The sequence below is a fragment of the Condylura cristata genome, unplaced genomic scaffold, assembly GCF_000260355.1.
Source record: "Condylura cristata isolate star-nosed mole 26May11 unplaced genomic scaffold, ConCri1.0 scaffold00008, whole genome shotgun sequence".
Lineage (NCBI taxonomy): Eukaryota > Metazoa > Chordata > Mammalia > Eulipotyphla > Talpidae > Condylura > Condylura cristata.
The window spans coordinates 58535909-58556251 of record NW_004567109.1 but is presented as its reverse complement, the minus strand read 5'-3'; the positions used below and the strand labels follow the sequence as shown (position 1 = coordinate 58556251).

The window sequence follows — 20343 nt, the reverse complement described above, 5'->3', positions numbered from 1 at the left end:
GTGTGTGTGTGTGTGTGTGTGTGTGTGTGTGTGTGTGTTAATTGCACATTCTCAAGATTCCCTCCTGGAGAGGAGAGAGAATGTTAATTGCTTTTCTGTCTGCAGATATAAGGTGTTTTTTTGGTTGTTGAATGGAATAGTATTTAAGCCACTCGGCTTGGTTATCTCAAACATGTTAATGATAGGCATAAAGGGGCTGGTAATGATTTTTTGGGAAGTGGTTTAGAGAAAAAACTGGGGGATTTTAGAAACCTATAATAAGGCAGATTTCTAAATCATAGTGACATTAGTGATGATTAACATAAAATACCTCTTGGGTAACTTTTAAAAGAATTGCCTCTTTGAGAAGGATTCAGGGCAGGATATTCAAACCAACTCCATATAGAAACAGACCAGTTAGCTTTTGTGAGTTCTTCTTCAAGCCAGCCAATCAGGAGACAAGGTGCCTGCAACTACTTTACCCTTTTAATTTGTGGTTCCTATGGCAATGGGAAGAGAGCTTAGGACATTTCTCTCCTACCTCTTTTAATAACTTTGCTTTTGAAAAATGCCAATCACTATTCTTTTTGCCTTTACTGATTTAGTGTTTCTCAGCATGGGGGCCCTGATTTTTTTTATTATTATTATTATACAATATTTATGACAGAGTTAATAAAATAACTGGTTTTCTTGACTAATGTTATTTTCTTTGGCTATAGGAATCGAAAAATGTAATCAATCGAATTGGGCATTTGCTGTTAGTTTTAGAGTCCCATATGATCATTTCCTATTCTCTCAAATTAGAACAATCTTAAATTAGAATGCTGGATGTGAAATATAACTTAACAGTTCTTCGGATTTTCTACTCCCTAGAGTCCTCTTAAGTAGCTCCATTGTGATCCCTCGGGGTTTCTCTTGAGCTTGAAGCTGAAATCTCTAGAGGAGAGAAGCTTAGTTTATATTGTTATTAGCATAATGTGTCAATAATTATTTGTCAAAATTGGTAAATAGCCATGGTATCAGGGAAGTTCTTCAGACTGACTTAAAACAGTAAGATAATGTTCCAGAAGTTTAAAGTTAGCAGCCCAATGTTAGCTTAAACAAAAATGGAGACAGTAGTGTACATTGTGAATACAGCTAATATGAAGATATTTTTACATTATTCAGTTAAGGAATAATGAATAGTGGTCATTCAACATTAGTCAACATGAATTTCCAACAAGAATCCTAAATTTAAAATTAGAAACTTAAAAGAATCCATTTCTGCTGTGCCCTACCTACATTTTAATGCTCTTTGGTTGATAAATGGAGAACTTTCCGTTTTTACTTGTTTTTTAAGTGAATCAATGTCCTCTTGGTCCATTAGACTTGAGAGGAATCTTGTTTGGACCAGCAGATAAAGACTTCCTTAGTAAAGAATGTCTGTATCACCTCTAGTAACATTTTTTTTTTCCTTCTGAGCAAAGCTGTTTTTTAGCACTGTCACTTAGTTTCAAAGTGATTGAGTATGAAAGTAGGTCTGTTTACTTTTATATATATGGACATCATTCTCTATACCCCACCATATCTTCCATGGATATTATAAAGATAAACTCATAGAAATTAAACCTTCAAAGGACACAAAGTTTTCTCTTAATACACAAGTTCAATATCAAGTAATACACTTTCAATAAAATGGTACTTTTTAAAAATTAAATTCTCAGAAAATCTTAGCTTTTCTGTATTTTTGTGTCTATCATATATGATTGAGAAATCTTTGAAAATTAATTATATTTCTTCTCTGGACTTCAGTTTTTTCACTTTTCAGGTCAGGGGTGGGAGGTTGGGCTAAATGGACTTCTAGGTGTATAGTTCGAGTCTTTGATTTATTGAATGTGAAACTTTCTTTTTTTTGGTTTTAGATCTTAAGTTCACAGCAGTATTTGATCAGGGTATAGTACCTTATGGCTTAATAGTTTCTACCCTTTCAGGCAAATACACATTAAACTTTACAGAATGAACTTGACTCTATTTACATAGTAAATGAAAATTGATTTGCAGATGTGCTTTGGTGTTGATTTGGTATGACATGCTGAATATGGATAATCCTTAAACTCTGTTCTCAGATTTGAACGACTGTATAATTTAGATAACCACAAAGATTAAAAAAAAAAAGGTTTAATTGAACTCTAAGGGGTTTTGGAAGTTTTTTAAATTAAATATCTGTGATATAATATGTAGGCCTTTTGCCTGCTTCTCTCCTTCTGATACATTTTAGTATATTTCTTTTAACAAGCATTTGCTCCATATACAGAACTTGTTATTTGTCTAAGAAAATAAATTTTCTTAAAGTCAGGTAGAGTTAACTTCTAGTTCTGATTCTGTCATCAGTTAGCTCTTAGTCTTTTGCCTCTTGGAAAGTTTCTTTTTTAACAAGTACAGCTTTCCTGGTCCTTGGTTTTCTCCTTTGTAAAATGGAATAATAACTGTCTTACACAAACTTCTGTGAGGTTTACTATGTATACTAGATGTCTAGCACATAACAAGAGCTTGCTCAATGGCAAATAATGTTCAGTATATTATGTAAACATTTTTCAGAATCTTTTGTGGCACTCCAAAAGTGTTGTTGACAAAATACACTTGCTTGGAATAACCAGTGCTACACTTCTGTATTGACTATGGTAAGCTTTTGAAATAAAGGCACATGTTGGAATGGATGGCATTTTCATTATTACCAAAAGGCCCCTCAATTTTTTATGCCACTTAATTCCTCTGATTTTTATATTCTTTCAAAATGCCTTTTCTCAATGATCTCAGATTATGATTATGTTATAGGTAAAATGTAGCTACTAGTTGGCAAGTATACAATAGGAGCCCAGGTTTTTTTTATTTCAAGCAAAGCTGTTTTTGTTTATAACATCTTGGTGGTGACCATAGAAATCTTACCAAGCCACAAGGGTTTGGTGAAAGTTAAAATGGGACAAAAAAATGTAAACCTAGACTGTCCCAGGACAATGAAGGTGTTTGAGCATTCTAATTATGGTTAGGATAAACAAGTTTATGATGTTGGGTCTGAGATTTATGGGGTATTTTCGTTGAACCCAAGCACATACTTTCAGGGTTTTTTTTTTTTTTTTTGCATGATCATTGATTTTACCAAAGTAAATTAATTGATCTTAGGTCCAAAAATGTATTTATTGAATACCATAAAGAAACATGGTTATTAAGTATTAGCCATAATGCATATATTCATTTATATATTTTTTCTTAATTCTCTTAAAATCATCAAGCCTTTAAAAGAGAATGGGAATGGGTAAATGAAATAAGCATTTAATTCTTCAAATCAAATAAACTTTGTAAACAGTCCAAAATGTATTATCATGCCATTTTTAAAATTTTTATTTATTTATTTTTTAACATAATAGTCTATTTTTACATCATTTTGTGCCCTTTTCCATCTCAGCTGTAATCCCCATGGGCTTCCCATCACCAAATCACTTGTGTGCCATCACCATAGTCCAGTGCATTTTTCCCACCCTCTTCTGTTTTTGATCCCATTCCCCACTCCACCCCTGTAAAATGTCTCTGGTATATAGTTGTTCATTATTATTATTACTATTTCCCCCTGATCCTTTATACTCCTGCTATGAGTGAAACCATCCAGGTTTCTGACTTATTTTCTTTTTCTTTCTGACTTATTTCGCTAAGCATGATCCCTTCCAGCTCCATCCATGTTGCTGCAAAAGGCATGTGTTTATCATTTTTGATTGTTGAGTAATAATCCATTGTCTATATATCATGACATTTTTAAGTTTGTTTTTGGAAGGCAGAAATGTGGGTGACACTGAAAAACCAATGTATTATTATTAACTAGCTGTTTTATTGCTTATATCTATCAATCTATCACTCATCTTGCATGTTCCTTTTGCCTAATGCCTCTAGGTCTCCTGCATTTTCACTTTAGGGAAATGCAAACCTCTCTACCCACAGGATAAAAAATTGGATGGTCAAAGTTTTGACAATAGAGGCATCATATAGTCGTGTGGAATGAATGTGGGTTTTACTTGCAGACAAACTAAGGTTTGAAATTCTGGCTCTCCCCTCCTTTTACTGTGTGTCCTTGTGCAAATGACTTAACCTCTGAGTCTGTTTCCTTACACTGTGGCGTGGGAATTAGAAACCCACTTAAAGTGCCTGGCACATGGTAGGTCCTTATAATGGTGGCAGTTACAATTCTCTGACATATACCAGAAACTTACTTTTCTGAAGTAATTGTCACAGTCTCACCACTAATCTTGTTTTGCACTCAAACTTTCACAATTCCCTTTAGTGGGTTTTCATTTAAACATTCTCTCCCCCTCTTGATTCTGTTCCCTGTGTCCCAAAGAATAGTAGTTGGCAGCAGAAACCTCCTCTCTGTAGGACAGAAAGTGGGCCCTCTCCCAAAGTTTTAGTGAATTGTCTAGGACCACCTTCCCTGACCTTCAGACCTCCAAGGGTGCCTCCCCTGCCCAACTAACATTCAAGTTGCCTGTGTGAAGGAGTGATTTGTTGCGGCCTCTAACTGCTTCTTCTCTTCCTTCCTTTTTGTCATCCTGCAGTGTTCTGTGCCAAGGTCTTTGTGGCTAGGCTGCGCCAACCTGGTAGAGAGCATGTGCGCACTGAGTTGCCTGCAGAGCATGCCCAGTGTCAGATGTCTCCAGGTGCCTCTCTTCTTTCTTGTTGTAAATGTGTTTTTTACGTATGCCTTGAACATTGTTGAAACTTGCAGTAGTGTGTTTAATCCAATGTTAAGTCTGCTAAATGTTCTGTGTAACCCTCTGCTTTCCTCCAGCCTGGGTGCCCCACATGGAGGTGTTAGTCCAAGAGAGGGGCCCTTCTGAGCAAGTGGGTCTTTGGCTGGGCCCTGTTCCACTCCTCTTTTTCTGCTCCTGCTTTTTATTCCTTTTTATACCCTAACCCTCCCACCTTGAAGTTGTGATTCTTTTGTTTTAATAGTTGCGCATGAACCACCCCCCTCCCCTGACCCCCACCCTCCCAAAAAAAACCTGACATTTTCCATTTGGCTACATTTAACAGTTCTTTGTTGAGTTGGGAGAGTTTCATAATTAAAGTGGTGATTTTTCTATTTTGAAAGTCATCCTTTTGGCTTGCTTTCTCTTCCTCCTTCAAAAAAAGGAGTAGAAAGGGAATCATTAATGGTATAAAGCCTCAAATTGAAGTTTCTAAAGATCACAGCTTTATGCTGCCAATAACTGTCAGTTTGGGCCACCTCCAAAGGCCAGATCTGACACCTGTCCTCAGGGTTCGTCAACCCAGTTTTCCAGGCTGAGGCTGGCAGAGAATTCCACAGATAAAAGTAAAACTTTGTGGGGTGGGAGGGGGATGGGAGGAGATGCACAGGAACAAAAAACTGTTAGGAGTGCAGTTGGGCTGACCTCACTTATTGGGGTGGACTTTGAGGGCCAAGGCAGAAAAAGTATTGTGGCTTTCTTGGGGAAGCTCTGCTTAGAGAAAGCATGTATTTAATTAAGTATGGTTTGCAGTATTCAGCTCTCATCGTTGCATACTTCAGACAGTTTGAAGTATCTTTAAAACACAGTATTAAATTCCCAGCATCCTGTTGAGGCTGCCTGGTTGTAGGAAAAAAACTATACAATCAGGAAATGAGTTAGATATTTTTGATGGCCTGGGTGACTTTACTGTTCTCAAGGTTATCTTTCTATTCATGTTTACAGTTTAATGGAGCTGGGGAGCCAGGAAGGAGGGAAATTTCCCTCATATTGGGACTGTGCATTTAATTTACTTGTTGGCAAACATTCTGAGTAGCATTGGTGAGGTTATTGATTCAAATTGCTTTCTTTAGAAGACAGTACTGGCAATTAATTTGTGAGTGAATTCTCTATGCGATCATGTTGCCTTAGAATCTATAAAAGTGTGGGTCATAACTTACAAGAGTCCAGGGGTTAGACCTTTTAGTGATGCTCCAGTGTAACATGTATTTATCTTTGGGAAAACAGCTCCCTTGCATGTGATGCAACTTTTAACAAAAAATGTTGAAAAGACATTATTGTGTGTAATCTCCTTGGTACTAAATAATGCACATTACATTATAATAATAGTGTATGTCTACTTTTTCTGAAAATGCTTACTTAAATATTACAGTTGGTTTTCAGTGGACTGATCCAACTTTTTTTCCCCAGAAACATTAGTAGGGGAAGAAATGTACTTGTTAATGAGGTCTTATCATTACTCTCATTTTAAAGTAAATCACTGTTGGAAGGCAACATTCACTATATTTTAGTAATGGTATTGTGCATTTTCTGAAGATGGCATGAGTGGGAGGAAATACGGGTTCCTACCTTACTGAAAATGGAACCCCCGATTTTTTAAAAGTTCTTCCATTCCTTTCTCATGTGAAAATCATTTGAGAGAAAAATGTATGTGAACATTGCCTTGGTTGGACCTTGAATAAGGTGAAGTGTTGATTGGTAGTCACTGAAATGTGAATGGAACAAATACTGTCTTTAGAGGTATATAGGGAATTTTGTTTACTTGTGAGACTTTTGTTTTCTGTAGTATATAATTGAAGTATGCAGTACAGAAAATGAAATATGTACTCAGCTGGTTGGGAGCATTATTCTGTTTTGTTCCATTTGTGAGTGGAAAGTATTAATGAGCCTGGAATACTAGACCTTCCTTTTTCCTCATTAGTTTTGCATACTGTTTTATCTCCATTTTTCCTACACTTCTATCTCCAGTCTCTATACAGTACTAAAATGTTGTGATTTATTTGGGGTTTAGACTTTTAAAGAATGCCCATTGTTGCTCTGCTGCATCTTTGGTTTATCACCAAGATCACTCTTGGTTGATATTGGACAGCTCTCAGCAAGCCCATTTAGAACAGGATACCTGAAGAGGGCAGAGCCTGGTTGACTTAGCTTTAGCTCTGGTTGATTGAATCTCCCTAAAATCATTATAGTGAACCCATGAGCAGTTTCAGCTTTGCCCAGTTAGCCTACTTGACCGAGTTAGTGCACCTTCTGAAAAACAGAAGAAAAGATAGTCATGCTACAGTCCTTCTAGTTTGTGCTTTCTGTGAAAAGGCAAAAAGGGCTGATCAACCAAGAGTTAAATATATCATTCATTTACCGGAGTAAAATTGTCAAAAAATAAAAATTACTAACAATTGTAATTGGTGCTTTGCGTGTATTAGGTTTATGGTTAGGTATTATTATCCCTATTTTATAGCTATGGAAACTGAGTCTTAGAGCTGATACATGTAATTGGACACAAGTTAGTATTTATGTAGCCATAAACAGATGGAGCTGACATTTTTTTTTTAAAGGTTTATTTATTTATTCGTACAGAACTGGGGTACAGGCCAGAGATGCGGAGGGTGAGAGGATTCACCAGAGACAGAGTGGGGTACAGAACAGGCAGATAGACTGAAATACAGTGCTGAGGGGAGCAGCGGGGGGGCAGGAGAGGTCTGTCACGCCATATGGGTCACCTCCTAGGCGGGAATCGAACTCATGCGGAAGTGGTTTAAGCTTCTCTGTGCTGTGCTTTAACCCGCTGCGCCACCAGGGAGGGCCCGGAGCTGACATTTTAACTCCAGATTTCACCTGACAACAAAACTGGTTTTCTTTGTATTGGGGTGCTACTATTCCTAGAGTTTTCTGTCTTTTGTTTGTGAAACTTTAGTATTAACATCTGATGTGTAGCTTGTGTAGTCACTTGTTGAAAATAGAAGAAGAAAAATGCCAAATTTTTATTGGGAGGTTATATCTTTTTCTAGTATGAGCGCTCTTAAGGTTCCTGAATGACTTTTCTCTAGATTAAGTACTGTGAATATTTAAAGAACACTTGGTATGTGCCAGGACTTATACTAGTGCTGTACATATAAAGGTGAACAACAGACTTACTCTCTGCTCTGTAGATGCCCACTGTAGTTAATTAGACCTGCAAAGGAAAATTCAGACTGACTCACAAATGAAGTGCATGTGCGCGCTTGCGTGTGTGTGTAGTTAAACTCGGAAATCTCTATGTATTTTTAGCCAAACATCTTTTGAGTTTTTAAAAAAATGTGAACCAATTTAAATGAGGTCTAACCCTCAACAATTTTTAAGAATTGTTGAACTGGAATAACTGGATGTCTTTACACCAAGATGAATTGAGTCAATATTTAGGTTATTTCCGATACCCAGATTCAGCCAGTTGATTGTTTATCAGGTAATCAGGAGTCAGACCTTGCAAAATAATGCAATACTCTAAAACCTCTGTGGCACAGAATGATGCCAGTGTTAATAATAGTGTCATTTATTTTCTACCTTTCTATATATTGGGCTCTAGGATGTAAGTCATTCGAATCATTTGTGCATTAGGGAGTCATTATCTTGGCCTTTTCTGTATCTGAAGTTACAGAGTTGAATTGGCTTGCCTAAGGTTACACATTTATTTCATTGGCAGAGTTGGATTATGAGCCTGGGTTGGATAACTGCAAAGCTAGTTCTAGTCACCATGCTGTGGTGACAGCAACTTGGCAACTCATTTTTAGGTTGAAATAAATGCCATTTTATTTTTAGTGTTAAAAGTTTCAAGTTAACATACCTAGAATGCAGGAATTTGCTATAGTAGACTAGCAAGTTTGGTTGGGGATGCCATTTGCAGGCTTTCAGCTGAGGAGAGTGTTACTAATTAGCTATTTCCCAGGTAGGACTGATTATTTGGAGTGAAAGTGAGGACCATGTGAATCAAATATCAGTACCGTCACCTACACCAGTGCAGATTGTGCTGGGTAGTAAATTCATACAACTTCTTGACAGCTGCCTTTTTTGTTTCTTTTCTATTTTGAATATGTGCAGTCCTTGCTTTATTAATAGTTTTAATTTATGATTTCTAAGACAGAATACAGGATTGATAATTTGAGGCTATGAAAAGTAAATAGGATTCAGATCATTTGAAAAAATCTCTTCCTATTTTTTAAAACCTAAGGGATGTAATATATCTTACTGCGGATGATATGTTGCTTACAAATACTGGAAATATGTATTTCTGTTGCTTTATTTTAGACTGTAGGGAGGTATAACTAAGAATTAACCATTTAACCATAATCACTTCATTTTAGTATCCATTTTTTATTTTATCTTGACATTTTATTTCTGTGTGTGTGTCTTATTTTATATTGGCTCATACTTTATATACTAAATTGTGACCTGATTTTTATCAATATGCTTTGTGTTAGTAAACTTAGGTCTGCTTTCTTTCACTTTAAAGATTTATTTATGCATGCAAGAGGCAAGAAGTGTAGGGGGTGAGTATTCACCAGAGACAGTAGGGAGGAGAACAGAGGGATCTACTGAAGTACACTGCTGAGAGAGACAGGGGAGATCTGCTATACCATGTTATCTCTTTGCCTAGGGATCAAGCTCACATTGCAGTGGCTGGTAGTAGCTTGATGGTGCTGTGTCTTTAACCTCTGTGCCGCTCTAGGTCTACACTTTGATTAATTGTACAGCCGCCTCATCTGGGTACACAATGGTTTTATTAGTTTCTTGTTGACATTAAATTTTATTGTATGACTATAATTCCTTAGTGTTATGGTCTTCATTGGAAAATTTGGAGTCAAAGGGTGTAAATGTTCTTAAGCCTTTTAAATTTTGACCAAACTTTGTCCATATAGATTCTAATTTGTATTATTATCAGCAATGTATGATTATAATAGAAATAAATGCCCAGTGTAGAAAGTTGGGAAACATAGCTCTTAGAGACTAAATTAAAAATCACCCTTGGTTCATTCATTTGTTTTTTCTTCAAGCAGCATACATTTTTATGTTTCTGCTTTGTGCCAGGTATTATTGTTAGGGCTGGGTATATAGGAATGTACAAAAACAGAGGGAAAGCCATGCTACCTTAGGGCCTATACATTTTAGTGGGGAGGGAAGAAAAATGAGTAAAACACAATATGTTACGTTGGTAGTGAGTGTTAGGGGAGAAAAAGGGGTGTTGGGTACTCCAAGACTTGGGGCTTTTATTCTGCCTGAGATAGGAAGTTATTAGAACATTTTGACCAGAGGAGTACTTTATCCCACTATCATGTTAGGAGGTTCTTTGGCTATTAGTAGATAACAGAATGGAGAGAAAGGAGGTAGGGAGACCAACTCTAACATTAACCAGTGTATTCAGGTTCTCTAGAGAAGCAGAATCAGTAGTAGTCATACAGACAAGCAATGATTTTAGGGAATTGACTTGTGATGGTAGGGACAGACAAATGTGAAATAATGTGGGATAGGCCCACAGGTGGGAAACAGGATTTTTGTTCCAGTCTTCAGATAGAGAACTTTGCTCTTAAGGCCTTCAATTTATTGGGTGAGGTCCACATACATTATCGAGAGTAATAAGGTTTACTCAGCGTCTCCTAATTTTAAATGTAATCACATCTACAGAATACCTTCACAGCAATACCTCAACTAGTGCTTGACTAACATAGCATCACCAAGTTGACACATGAAATTAACTGGTGACTGAAAAGAGGCCAAACTTACAGTCCAAAGAGGCAAAATTGGTAACTTAGAGACAGAAAGCTTGTGACTTGCTAAGAACACCTATTTACTAAGTGACAATGCCGGGATTTAAAACAAATCTCTAATTCCAATAAAATTTACTACCTTTTAGAGGAGAAACTATTTTCATAGGGTTTAACTATTTTAAGTTGTAAATAGAATTTTCTAGTTTTTAAAACAGTTACACAATAGGAGTGCTATTTATGTTATGATACCAGTAGCATACTAGTAGCTCACACGATCAAATATCTCTTTAGAGGACTTTTCTGACCATGCAATCTAAAATAACCTATTTTCATTGTGTTCATTCACCCTGCTTTATTTTTTCTCATAGCCCTGACTAAAATTATGTTCTGTGCCTGCCTTTTTTATTCCTGTCATCTTTGTCCCCCACCTGAATTCAGGTTCTATGAGAAAAAGACTCATGTCTTGTCCACATGCTACTAAAGTAGTACCTGAATAGTCACAATAAACTGAAATGTGAAGGAATAGCCATCTCTAAGAATTGCTAGGATTACCTGGTATATTAGTATTTACTGTCACTGTTGAACGACTTTGGACTTAGTTCTGTGAGCTTGTCATATGAATTGAAAAATTACCTTGTATTGATACAGGGCAGCAAGGGGCACTAAAACTGGCCAAGCACACTCCCAAATAGTTTACTGGTCACTGAGGTCTTCACCCATGTGCACAGTTGCAAGACTACTCAGGCTCAGAGAACAACAGCCATAGGATTTATTAAACAAACCAGGGAGAAACAGTTATTGAGGCCAAAAATGATAGTTTACCTCATCCGAAGCAGTGTCCAGTGTATTTCAGTCTTAAACAAAAGCAGCTTAAGATGGTGTCTTTCCACCACTGAGGACTCAGAGCTCCTCTCCCAAACAATAGGCCTTGTGTCCACCTGCCTCTGCTGACCTGGAACATATGACGGCCAGTTTCTAGGCCAGTTTCCAACTCACAAACACAATAGAAGACACAACAAGAGGTGCTCCCGGAGATGCCAGGATGCCCCAGCAAGACTCAGAGCAGCAGCAGGTGAACCATCTGACAAATGGCCACACTTTAGCAGCTCAGTGAGGCGCCCAGCTCCTGATCCTTGCCTTCTCTGCTGGGCTTAACAGCAGCGAAACTGAACAGTTTCAGTCACTCGGCCACCTTTTTTTTTTTTTTTTTTAAGATTTGTTTATTTATTCACACACAACTGGGTAAAGGCCAGAGTTACAGGGTTGGTGAGAGGATTCACCAGAGACAGAGTGGGGAGCAGAACAGGCATATCGATGAAGTACACTGCTGAGGGGAGCAGCGGGCGAGACAGGAGAGGTCTGCCACACCATGTGGTCATGTAGATCACATCTAGGGCAGGTGATGGAAGTGGCTGAAGTGGCTGTGGCTTGCTTGCAGTGCTGCGCTTTAACCCACTGCGCCACCAGGGAGGGCCTCCGTCACTTGGCCATTTGTAAAGCCTCCAGACTTTCCCATTCTGAGGTTGATTGCTAGAGGCATCCCAGTTCAGAGGCCCACAACAGCCTTCTGGAAGCTCTTCATGGTGGGAGCTGAAATCCGCTGAAGACCCCAGATGCTGAAGATCTGAAAATGCTGAATTCCGAAGACTGACTGAGTCCACATCCCCTTCCTCAGCCCCTTACATTGCTTTGTCACTCTACCCCAAAATGCAGTATTTTTTTTTAAAGATTTATTTATTCGTACAGAACTGGGGTACAGGCCAGAGATGCGGAGGGTGAGAGGTTTCACCAGAGACAGAGTGGGGCACAGAACAGGCAGATCGACGATGTACTTTGCAGAGGGGAGCAGTGGGCGGGTCAGGAGAGGTCTGCCTCACCATGTGGATCTCATCCTCTCCTCCGCCGCCGGGGCAGGCGGGGATTGAACTCATGCAGAAGTGGCTTAAGCTTCTTTGTGCTGTGATTTAAACCCGCTGCGCCACCAGTGAGGGCCCCAAAATGCAGTATTTTTAAGCATTTTCCCTAGGGCTATCTGTTCTCACCAGGAACTCCCACTCCAGGGGGACACCACCTGTAATAATAGTTCTTGGCTCAGCCATAAGTTACGGTGTGAAAATTAATTTTTCTTTGAAGGTTAGCTTGTAGTAGTTTTATTTTGCTTAAAAAATATTCTTTACTAATTTTTAAAAACGGATAATAAAAGCAATAAATGCATATTGTGGAATTTTGGAATGGAAATATAAAGAAAATTGAGGTATAACTATCAATTTAGGATGTGTCATTCTTGATATTTTGACTTATTTTCTTTTAGTTTTTAATCTTCACATGTTTTACATAGTTGAGAATATATGTGCCTTTTACTTTATAAGCTTTGTATGGTTATTCAGGGTAATTGTAAATGTTTGACTATTACTTATAGTTTCTAATAATATAATTTGAAATTATCTTGTAACATATTTCATGACCATCCCATAATGTGTCATTTTTTTTGAATGAATGGAAAAAAAGAATGAATCAAGAAAATGAGTCACCATCTGTGTACATAATTTTTCACTTTCATTTTAATTACTTAGGAGATACACTGTATGTTTTGTCAAATTGTTTTCCCACAGGATTTGGATTTCATTGTGCCCTCACTAGCTTTGAACATTATTTTGGAAAACTTTTAACAATTCTGTGCTGCATGATTTAGTAGTAAGCTCTAAATTCAAAAGTCTCTTCATAAATGGCAGCTTTCCTTTGCATGAGTTGAGTATATGTTCAATCAGCTAAGGCATGCTTACTAAAAGAAGATCTACTACTCTTGGGTATGGATAGTAAAGGGAAAAAAAAAAACAACAATCACAGGCATTTTTCTAACACATAATGGCTTTGCAGGCCTATGTGGCTTCCTGTTGAATTATCTGGGTGATATGACTCAAGATCAGAATTGTGGTAATTCTACCAGAATGAGATTATTCAGAAAGTACTTTAGAAAGCATAGATCATACATCCTTTATACATTTGTTTACCACCAGGTGTCATGTTAAAGATTCTTCACCTAACCTAAGAGAGGTTCTTTCCATCCTTTCTTCCCTTTAGAAAGCCAGCAGCCAATTCTTGGAGTCCTTGTTAAATCTCTCATATACCATAGTTATTTAATTTGAACAGAAAGGCAACTGTTTGATCTAACACCTTTAAGACAATAAGAAAGGAAAAATTTGGTCCTCTCTGGTGGTACACTGGGTTAGGACGCAGTTTGATCCCTGGCCCTGGAGGTGATCCACATGGTGTGGTAGACCTCTCCTGTCCTGCCTACTGCTCCCCTCAGCAGTGTACTTACCCATCTTCTGTTCTGCTTCCTGCTCTGTCTCTGGTGAACCCTCTCACTGCCCCTGTACCTCTGGCCTGTACCCCAGTTCTGTATGAATAAATAAATAAATCTTAAAAAGAAAAAAAAGGGCCCTCCCTAGTGGCGCAGCGGGTTAAAGCACAGCACTAAGAAGCTGAAACCACTTCCGCATGAGTTCGATTCCCGCCTGCCCCGGAGGTGACCACATGGCGTGGCAGACCTCTCCTGACCCGCCCGCTGCTCCCCTCAGCAGTGTACTTCGTCGATCTGCCTATTCTGCTCCCCGCTCTGTCTCTGGTGAGGTCTTTCGCCACTCTTGAGTCTCTGGTCTGTACCCCAGTTCTGTACGCACAAATAAATAAATCTTTAAAAAAAAAAAAAAAGAATGGGAAAATTAAGGATCAGAATAATTACCATTAAAAGAACAATAATACTGGGCCCTCCTTGGTAGTGCAGTGAGTTAAAGCACAGCACTAAGAAGCTAAAGCCACTTCAACATGAGTTCAATCCCACACCCTGGAGGTGGAGGTGACCCACATGGCGTGGCAGGCCTCTCCTGATCTGCCTGCTGCTCCCCTCAGCAGTGTACTTTGTCAGTCAGCCTGTTCTGCTCCCTGCTTTGTCTCTGGTGAATCCTCTCACCACTCCTGCACCTCTGGCCTTTACCCCAGTTCTGTATGCATAAATAAATAAATATTAAAAAAACAGATAATACCTAATTAATTTTAAAGAAAATTTGAAAGTTCCAGAAAAGGATGGGATTGATAAATCCCTGATTACTGACTAATAGTAAATGATTCAGAGAAGACATGATCCTGTAATGTTCTCAGTCACTACTAGTTTGAGACATTTTATTAAGGTCACTTGACAGCAGTGGTGAAACAATTCACAAAAATCTCAGTACATGTTTTTCCAAGGATATGATCCCACAATTTGAAGTGTTTGCTATTTAAAAAAAAAAAAGATTATTTATGCATACAAGGACTGGGGTATAGGCCAGAGGCGCAGGAGGGTGAGAGGATTCACTAGAGATAGAATGGGGAACAGAATAGGTTGTGCTACTGAAATACACTGCTGAGGGGAGCAGCAAGTGAGTTAGGAGACATCTGCCATGCTATGTGTGTCACCTCCCTGGCTGGGGATCGAACTCATGGGGCCGTGGCTGCAGATAGCTTCATAGTGCTACACCTTAATCCCTGCACCACTAGGGAGGGTTCTGATCATTGTAAATTAGCCGTCAAAAGATTACTTATTTTGAGATACTCTCAAACTATGCAAGTCTACAAAAAACTATCTACTTGTAAGTACAGCTTTCTGAATGCTTTGTCATGTGGATAATGTTTTATCATATATTTCCTGTAAAGGACGATACTCTATATGTAATTATAATATGGGTATAAAATCAGTAAGTTTACATTGCTATGTTATAGTCCTCAGTCTGTTTTATCAAGGGTCCTGATAATGCCCTTAATAGCAAAAGTATTCACTTCAGAATATTACCTTGACTTTTTCACCCTTTGGTTTCTTTCAACTCAGAACATTTCTCAGTCTTTGCTGGACTTTCGTTGACTTTGACACTTTAGAAGATTACTGGTCACATTATTTTGTAGTAAGTCTGTCAGTTTGGGCTTGTGTATTGTTTCCTTATGATTAGATACAGGTTATATGTCTTCAGTAGGAATGTCAATTCCTATCTGATGAAGGATGATTTTTATTTGTCTCATTAATGATGGTGAATACCTTGATTTAACTTGATTGATTGGGGTGCTCTCTGGTAATGTGCTTGTGATTCTGAAGTTGCCCTTTCTCCCTTTGTAATTAAGGATTTTGTGGAGAGGTACTTTAAATAGTATAGATTTTCTTTTAATTAGAATTTCATTATTTTTTTTACTCTATCAGTATAGACTCATGGTTTCCTATTTTATTCGGTGAGTTATAATCCCTGGAACCAGTCAGTTCTTCAAGAAACCCTGCTTCTAGACTTTCAGCCAAACTTGTAATATATGTATAACTTCATCTCTTTATTTTTTTTTAAAGATTTATTTATTTATGCATACATGAACTGGAGTACAGGCCAGAGGTGCAAGGGCGGTGAGAGGAATCACCAGAGACAGTAGGGAGCAGAACAGGTAGATTGTTGAAGTACACTGCTGAGGGGAGCAGGGGGCACTTGAGGAGAGGTCTGCCTCACCATGTGGGATCACCTCCGGGGCCGGAAGTGGCTTTAGCATCTCAGTGCTGTGCTTTAACCCACTGTGCCACCAGGGAGGGCCCCAACTTTATTTCTTTAAAAAGAAAAACCACAAGCCTTTTTTTCTGCGTACTAAAAACTTTGAGTTTACAATTCAATTCTAGTCCAATCTCATAGATTTACTCTAACTTTCAGTAAGTTTCATGTTCATAATTCGCTTTTCTAACAGTAAGCAGACCTGATTCCATTTTCACATAATATATTGACTTAACTTGCTCAGTTATGGATTGCCTATTACATGGGTTTAGAATTGCTTTTCTAGACCACTGAAAAGAAAATGTGCTAACTATACTGAATATTTCTTTATAATTAAAACTTATTTTGTTTATGGTATATAATCCAATTACCAAGTTAAGTTCACTTTGGTTAGCCTTTGGCATACCAGTAAGTTGTAGTTAATTCGAAATACATCTAGATTCATTTATTTCTGCTGATATTCTACTCTTTCCCTATCCTTATTGGTTTGTTTTTTGAGCGAGAAGGAGAGCGAATGAATGCATGGCATTTAACATAGTTGTCTGAGAGTCAAAACAGTACTAAGACTTGTAGTCATCCACTCTGTCGTATTCACATTCCTCCATTGTTTCCAGCCTGTTCCCACTGGATAATGACATTCATTTCTGATTTATCCTTCCTGGATTTCTTAAGCACTAATGAATGCATTTCCACTCAGTTCTTACATAAAAGGTAGCATGGCACATAGCTACTCTGTTGCACTTTGCTTTTTTCACCAGAAATTACACTCTGAAAATACTTTTAAGTCCATAGAAGTACTCTTTATTCCTGCTTATAAGCTATGTAGTACTCCTTTGTGTTGTTATGGTTTACTCAACCAGTACCTCACATATGAGCAATGTATGTTGTTTTGAGTTTCTTTTGAAATCATGGATAATGCTCCCATGGTTAACTTTGTGCGCATGTATTTTCATACTAAAATTACAGTTTGTCTTCAGGAAAAATTCCTAGCAGTACAGTTGGCTTGATTAAAGGTAAATGCACGTTCAAAAGTAATGGCAGTTGTACTGTGCCTTTCCATGACAAATAAGAGAGTGCCAGTGCCTTCACTGTGTCGTACTTCTGAATATTTGCCAATAAGTTAGATGAAAAATATGTAACATTAATTTGCATCGCTTTAGTTATGACTAAGTCTGAATACCTATTCTTACTTAGGGTTATTTTATATCTTTTAAAAGTTGACATACTACTTTTATTTTCCTATTAGGCTAGGGGTAATTTTTGCAGCCCTCAATTTAAAGGAAATGTTTAGGCCTATCAGTCCTTTATAATTAAAAACTTAAGAGATCTATGCTACATATTGCAAATATCTTTTCCCAGTTTTTCAATTATTCCTTTGACTATGAGGTTTTAAAAAAAATACAACAAAAGTTTAAAATTTTTATCTAGTCAGATTTTCCTTTTATTATATACAGATTTTTAGTTAAATTACCTTTTTTTACATCCAGGCTTTAAAAGATATTTATATATATATTCTTCCATAACTTATGGAGTCATCCTTCAAATTTTTATTTCTGATCTGTTTGTAATCTATTCAATAAGTATGGGTGTAATTTACTTTCTGCAAATGGCTAACTCAAATCACATGCCCCAGTGATTTGGGAAGCCACTTTTATCATGCACTACACTTCTATATGCACTTGGGTCTATTTCTGGACATTCTACCTAATTAGAAAAGAATCTGGCAACATATCCAGCCTCATTTTTGTAAATTGTGTTATATTAGACTATAGTCATTCATCTGAATGTCGTCTTAAGTGTCTCTCCCCCCTCCCCCCATTTGTCACGACAGAGAAATTGAGTGCAGTGTGACAAAAACTAGGTGGGGATTTAAAGTATTTGCTACCTGACTGTTTACAATTAACACATGGAGACTCTTACACTGAAGTAATCTGCATTCATTGGCTGTAAAATACCTCATTTTTTTTTAAAAAAAGATTTTATTTATTTATGCATACAGAAATGGGATACAGGCCAGAGGTGCAGGGGCAGTGAGAGAATTCACCAGAAACAGTGGGGAGCAGGATTGGCAGATCAGTGAAGTACACTGCTGAGTGGAGTAGCCGGCAAGACAGGAGAGGTCTTCTGCACCATGTGGGTCACCTCTGGGGTGGGGACTAACTTGCATCAAAGCATTGGTGGCCAGCTTTGTAGGGCTGTGCTTTATTTTACCCATTGTGCTACCATGGAGGGCCCTAGAATCACTTACCAGTGAATTGTAATGTATGGTAGGTCATTCCCTCATGTAACTTTTTCTTTTTCTGAATTTTTCCTGGGTTTTATGCTTGTTTTTCCCATATTTTGTTTATTTTTATTTATTATTTATTTTGTTTTGTTTATTTCAGAAGATTTTGAAGTGATTTTTGAGTGTGTCATATACATGAGCATGTCAAGGAACTAATGTACAAAAATATATCAGATCAACATGACATCATGGGGAAATTGTATCAGATTTTCAAAGGACATACAGGTTAGGAGCTTTGTAAATTGTTCCATAGTTTTAATTTTTTTTAAAGATTTATTTATTTATGCATACAGAACTGGGGTACAGGCCAGAAGTGCAGAAGTGAGAAGATTCACCAGAGACAGAGTGAGGAGCAGAATAGGCAGATTGAAAAGTATGCTGCTGAGGGGAGCAGCCAGCTGTCTGCCACCCCATGTGGGTCACCTCCGGGGTGGGGACGGAGCTCATGCTGAAGTGGCTTTAGCTTTTTAGTTCTGTTCTTTAACCTGCTGAGCCACCAGGTAGGGCCCCATAGTTTTAATTTTGAAGGAGATTTTTTTTTCTTTTTATGGCAGTTATTCTAACTTTCAATCAAAGAGCTGATTTTTCTCTTTAGCACATCTGTGTGATCTAATTTTTGATCACTTTTGGTGTAAAATTTGATCTGTAAGATCTCCCTATTTGAATATGTCTTTTTAAACTATAGTCTCTTTTTTTTTTTTAAGATTTATTTATTTATTTATTTATTCATACAGAACTGGGCACAGGTCAGAGGTGCAGGGGTGGTGAGAGGATTCACCAGAGACAGAGTGAGGAGCAGAACAGGCAGATCAACTGAAATACACTGCTGAGGGGAGCAGCGGGCAGGTCAGGAGAGGTCTGCCAAGCCATGTGGATCGCCTTGTGGATCACCTCTGGGGCTGTTGGGGATCGAACTCATTCAAAAGTGGCTTTAGCTTCTTAAAAGCTGTGCTTTAAATGGCTGTGCCACCAGGGAGGGCCATAATAGTCTTTTTAATCCTGTTCTGCATAGCTTTTATAAAAAAAAAGTTAAGTTACCTGTATGTTCTATTGATTATCATTTAATTATAAGTTATAACATATAATTATTCCTTACAATTTAAAAAATGTCTTGTTATTTAATCCTTTATTAACAAGTCTGTCAATTAAAACTTTATTTTTTAAGGATTTATTTATTTATTGTTAACAGAACTGGGGTACAGTCCATAGGTGTGTTGGGGTGAGAGGATTCTCCAAAGACAGAGTGAAACAGAACAGGCAGATCAACTGAAATGCACTGCTTAGGAGAGCAGCAGGAGAGTCAGAAGAGGTCTGCCATGCCATGGGGGTCAGCTCCCTGGCCAAGGGTCCAATTCCTGTGCTGCAGTGGTTTCTGAGAGTTTCATAGTGCTGTGCTTTAACCCCTTGCACTACCAGGGAGAGCCCCAAGTTTTGTCAGTCTTGAATGGTAGCTTATAACTTCTACCTATTGGCTATGTGATATTGTTCTTTTCTCTTTAAGTCTTTTTTCCAGTTCTTTTTTCTTTTTAAGATTTATTTATGCTATTTTTTTATGCATACAACAGCTGGTATGCAGGTCAAAAGTGCAAGGAGGGTCAGGTGGGGTGAGAGGATTCACTAGAAACAGAATGGGGAGAACCAGCATATTTATAGCAATAAGCTGCACCACTGCACCAGGGGGTAACTTGGGGGGATTGACTCTTGCTATAGTAGCTGGGATAGCTTCATAGTGCTGTGGTTTAACCCCTTGCGCCACCACAGAGGCCCCCCTTTCTTACAGTTCTTAAGTTATATTATTTCTGCTTTGTCAACATGTCTGACATGTTCTCTACCCTTATCTCCATCTTTTTTTTTTTTTTTATTCATACAGAACTGGGGTACAGGCCAGAGATGCAGAGGGTGAGAGGATTCACCAGTGACAGAGTGGGGAGCAGAACAGGCAGATCGACGAAGTACACTGCTGAGGGGAGCAGTGGGCGGGTCAGGAGAGGTCTGCCACGCCATGTGGTCAC

General features: G+C 38.1%; 1 protein-coding gene across 6 annotated transcripts in view; it reads left to right on the top strand.

Annotated features, from left to right (window-relative positions):
- The window catches only part of FBXW11 (F-box and WD repeat domain containing 11), a 117975-nt gene that overhangs the window by 34139 nt on the left and 63493 nt on the right, over window positions 1-20343 (top strand). For 3 of the 6 annotated variants that reach the window (XM_004679214.2, XM_012722221.1, XM_012722223.1), the window contains exon 2: window positions 4560-4661. The exons of the other annotated variants lie outside the window; for them this stretch is intronic. In XM_004679214.2, coding sequence (XP_004679271.1) covers window positions 4560-4661 — 102 coding nt within the window. The remainder of the gene's footprint in view (window positions 1-4559; window positions 4662-20343) is intronic. 6 annotated transcript variants of the gene reach the window in all.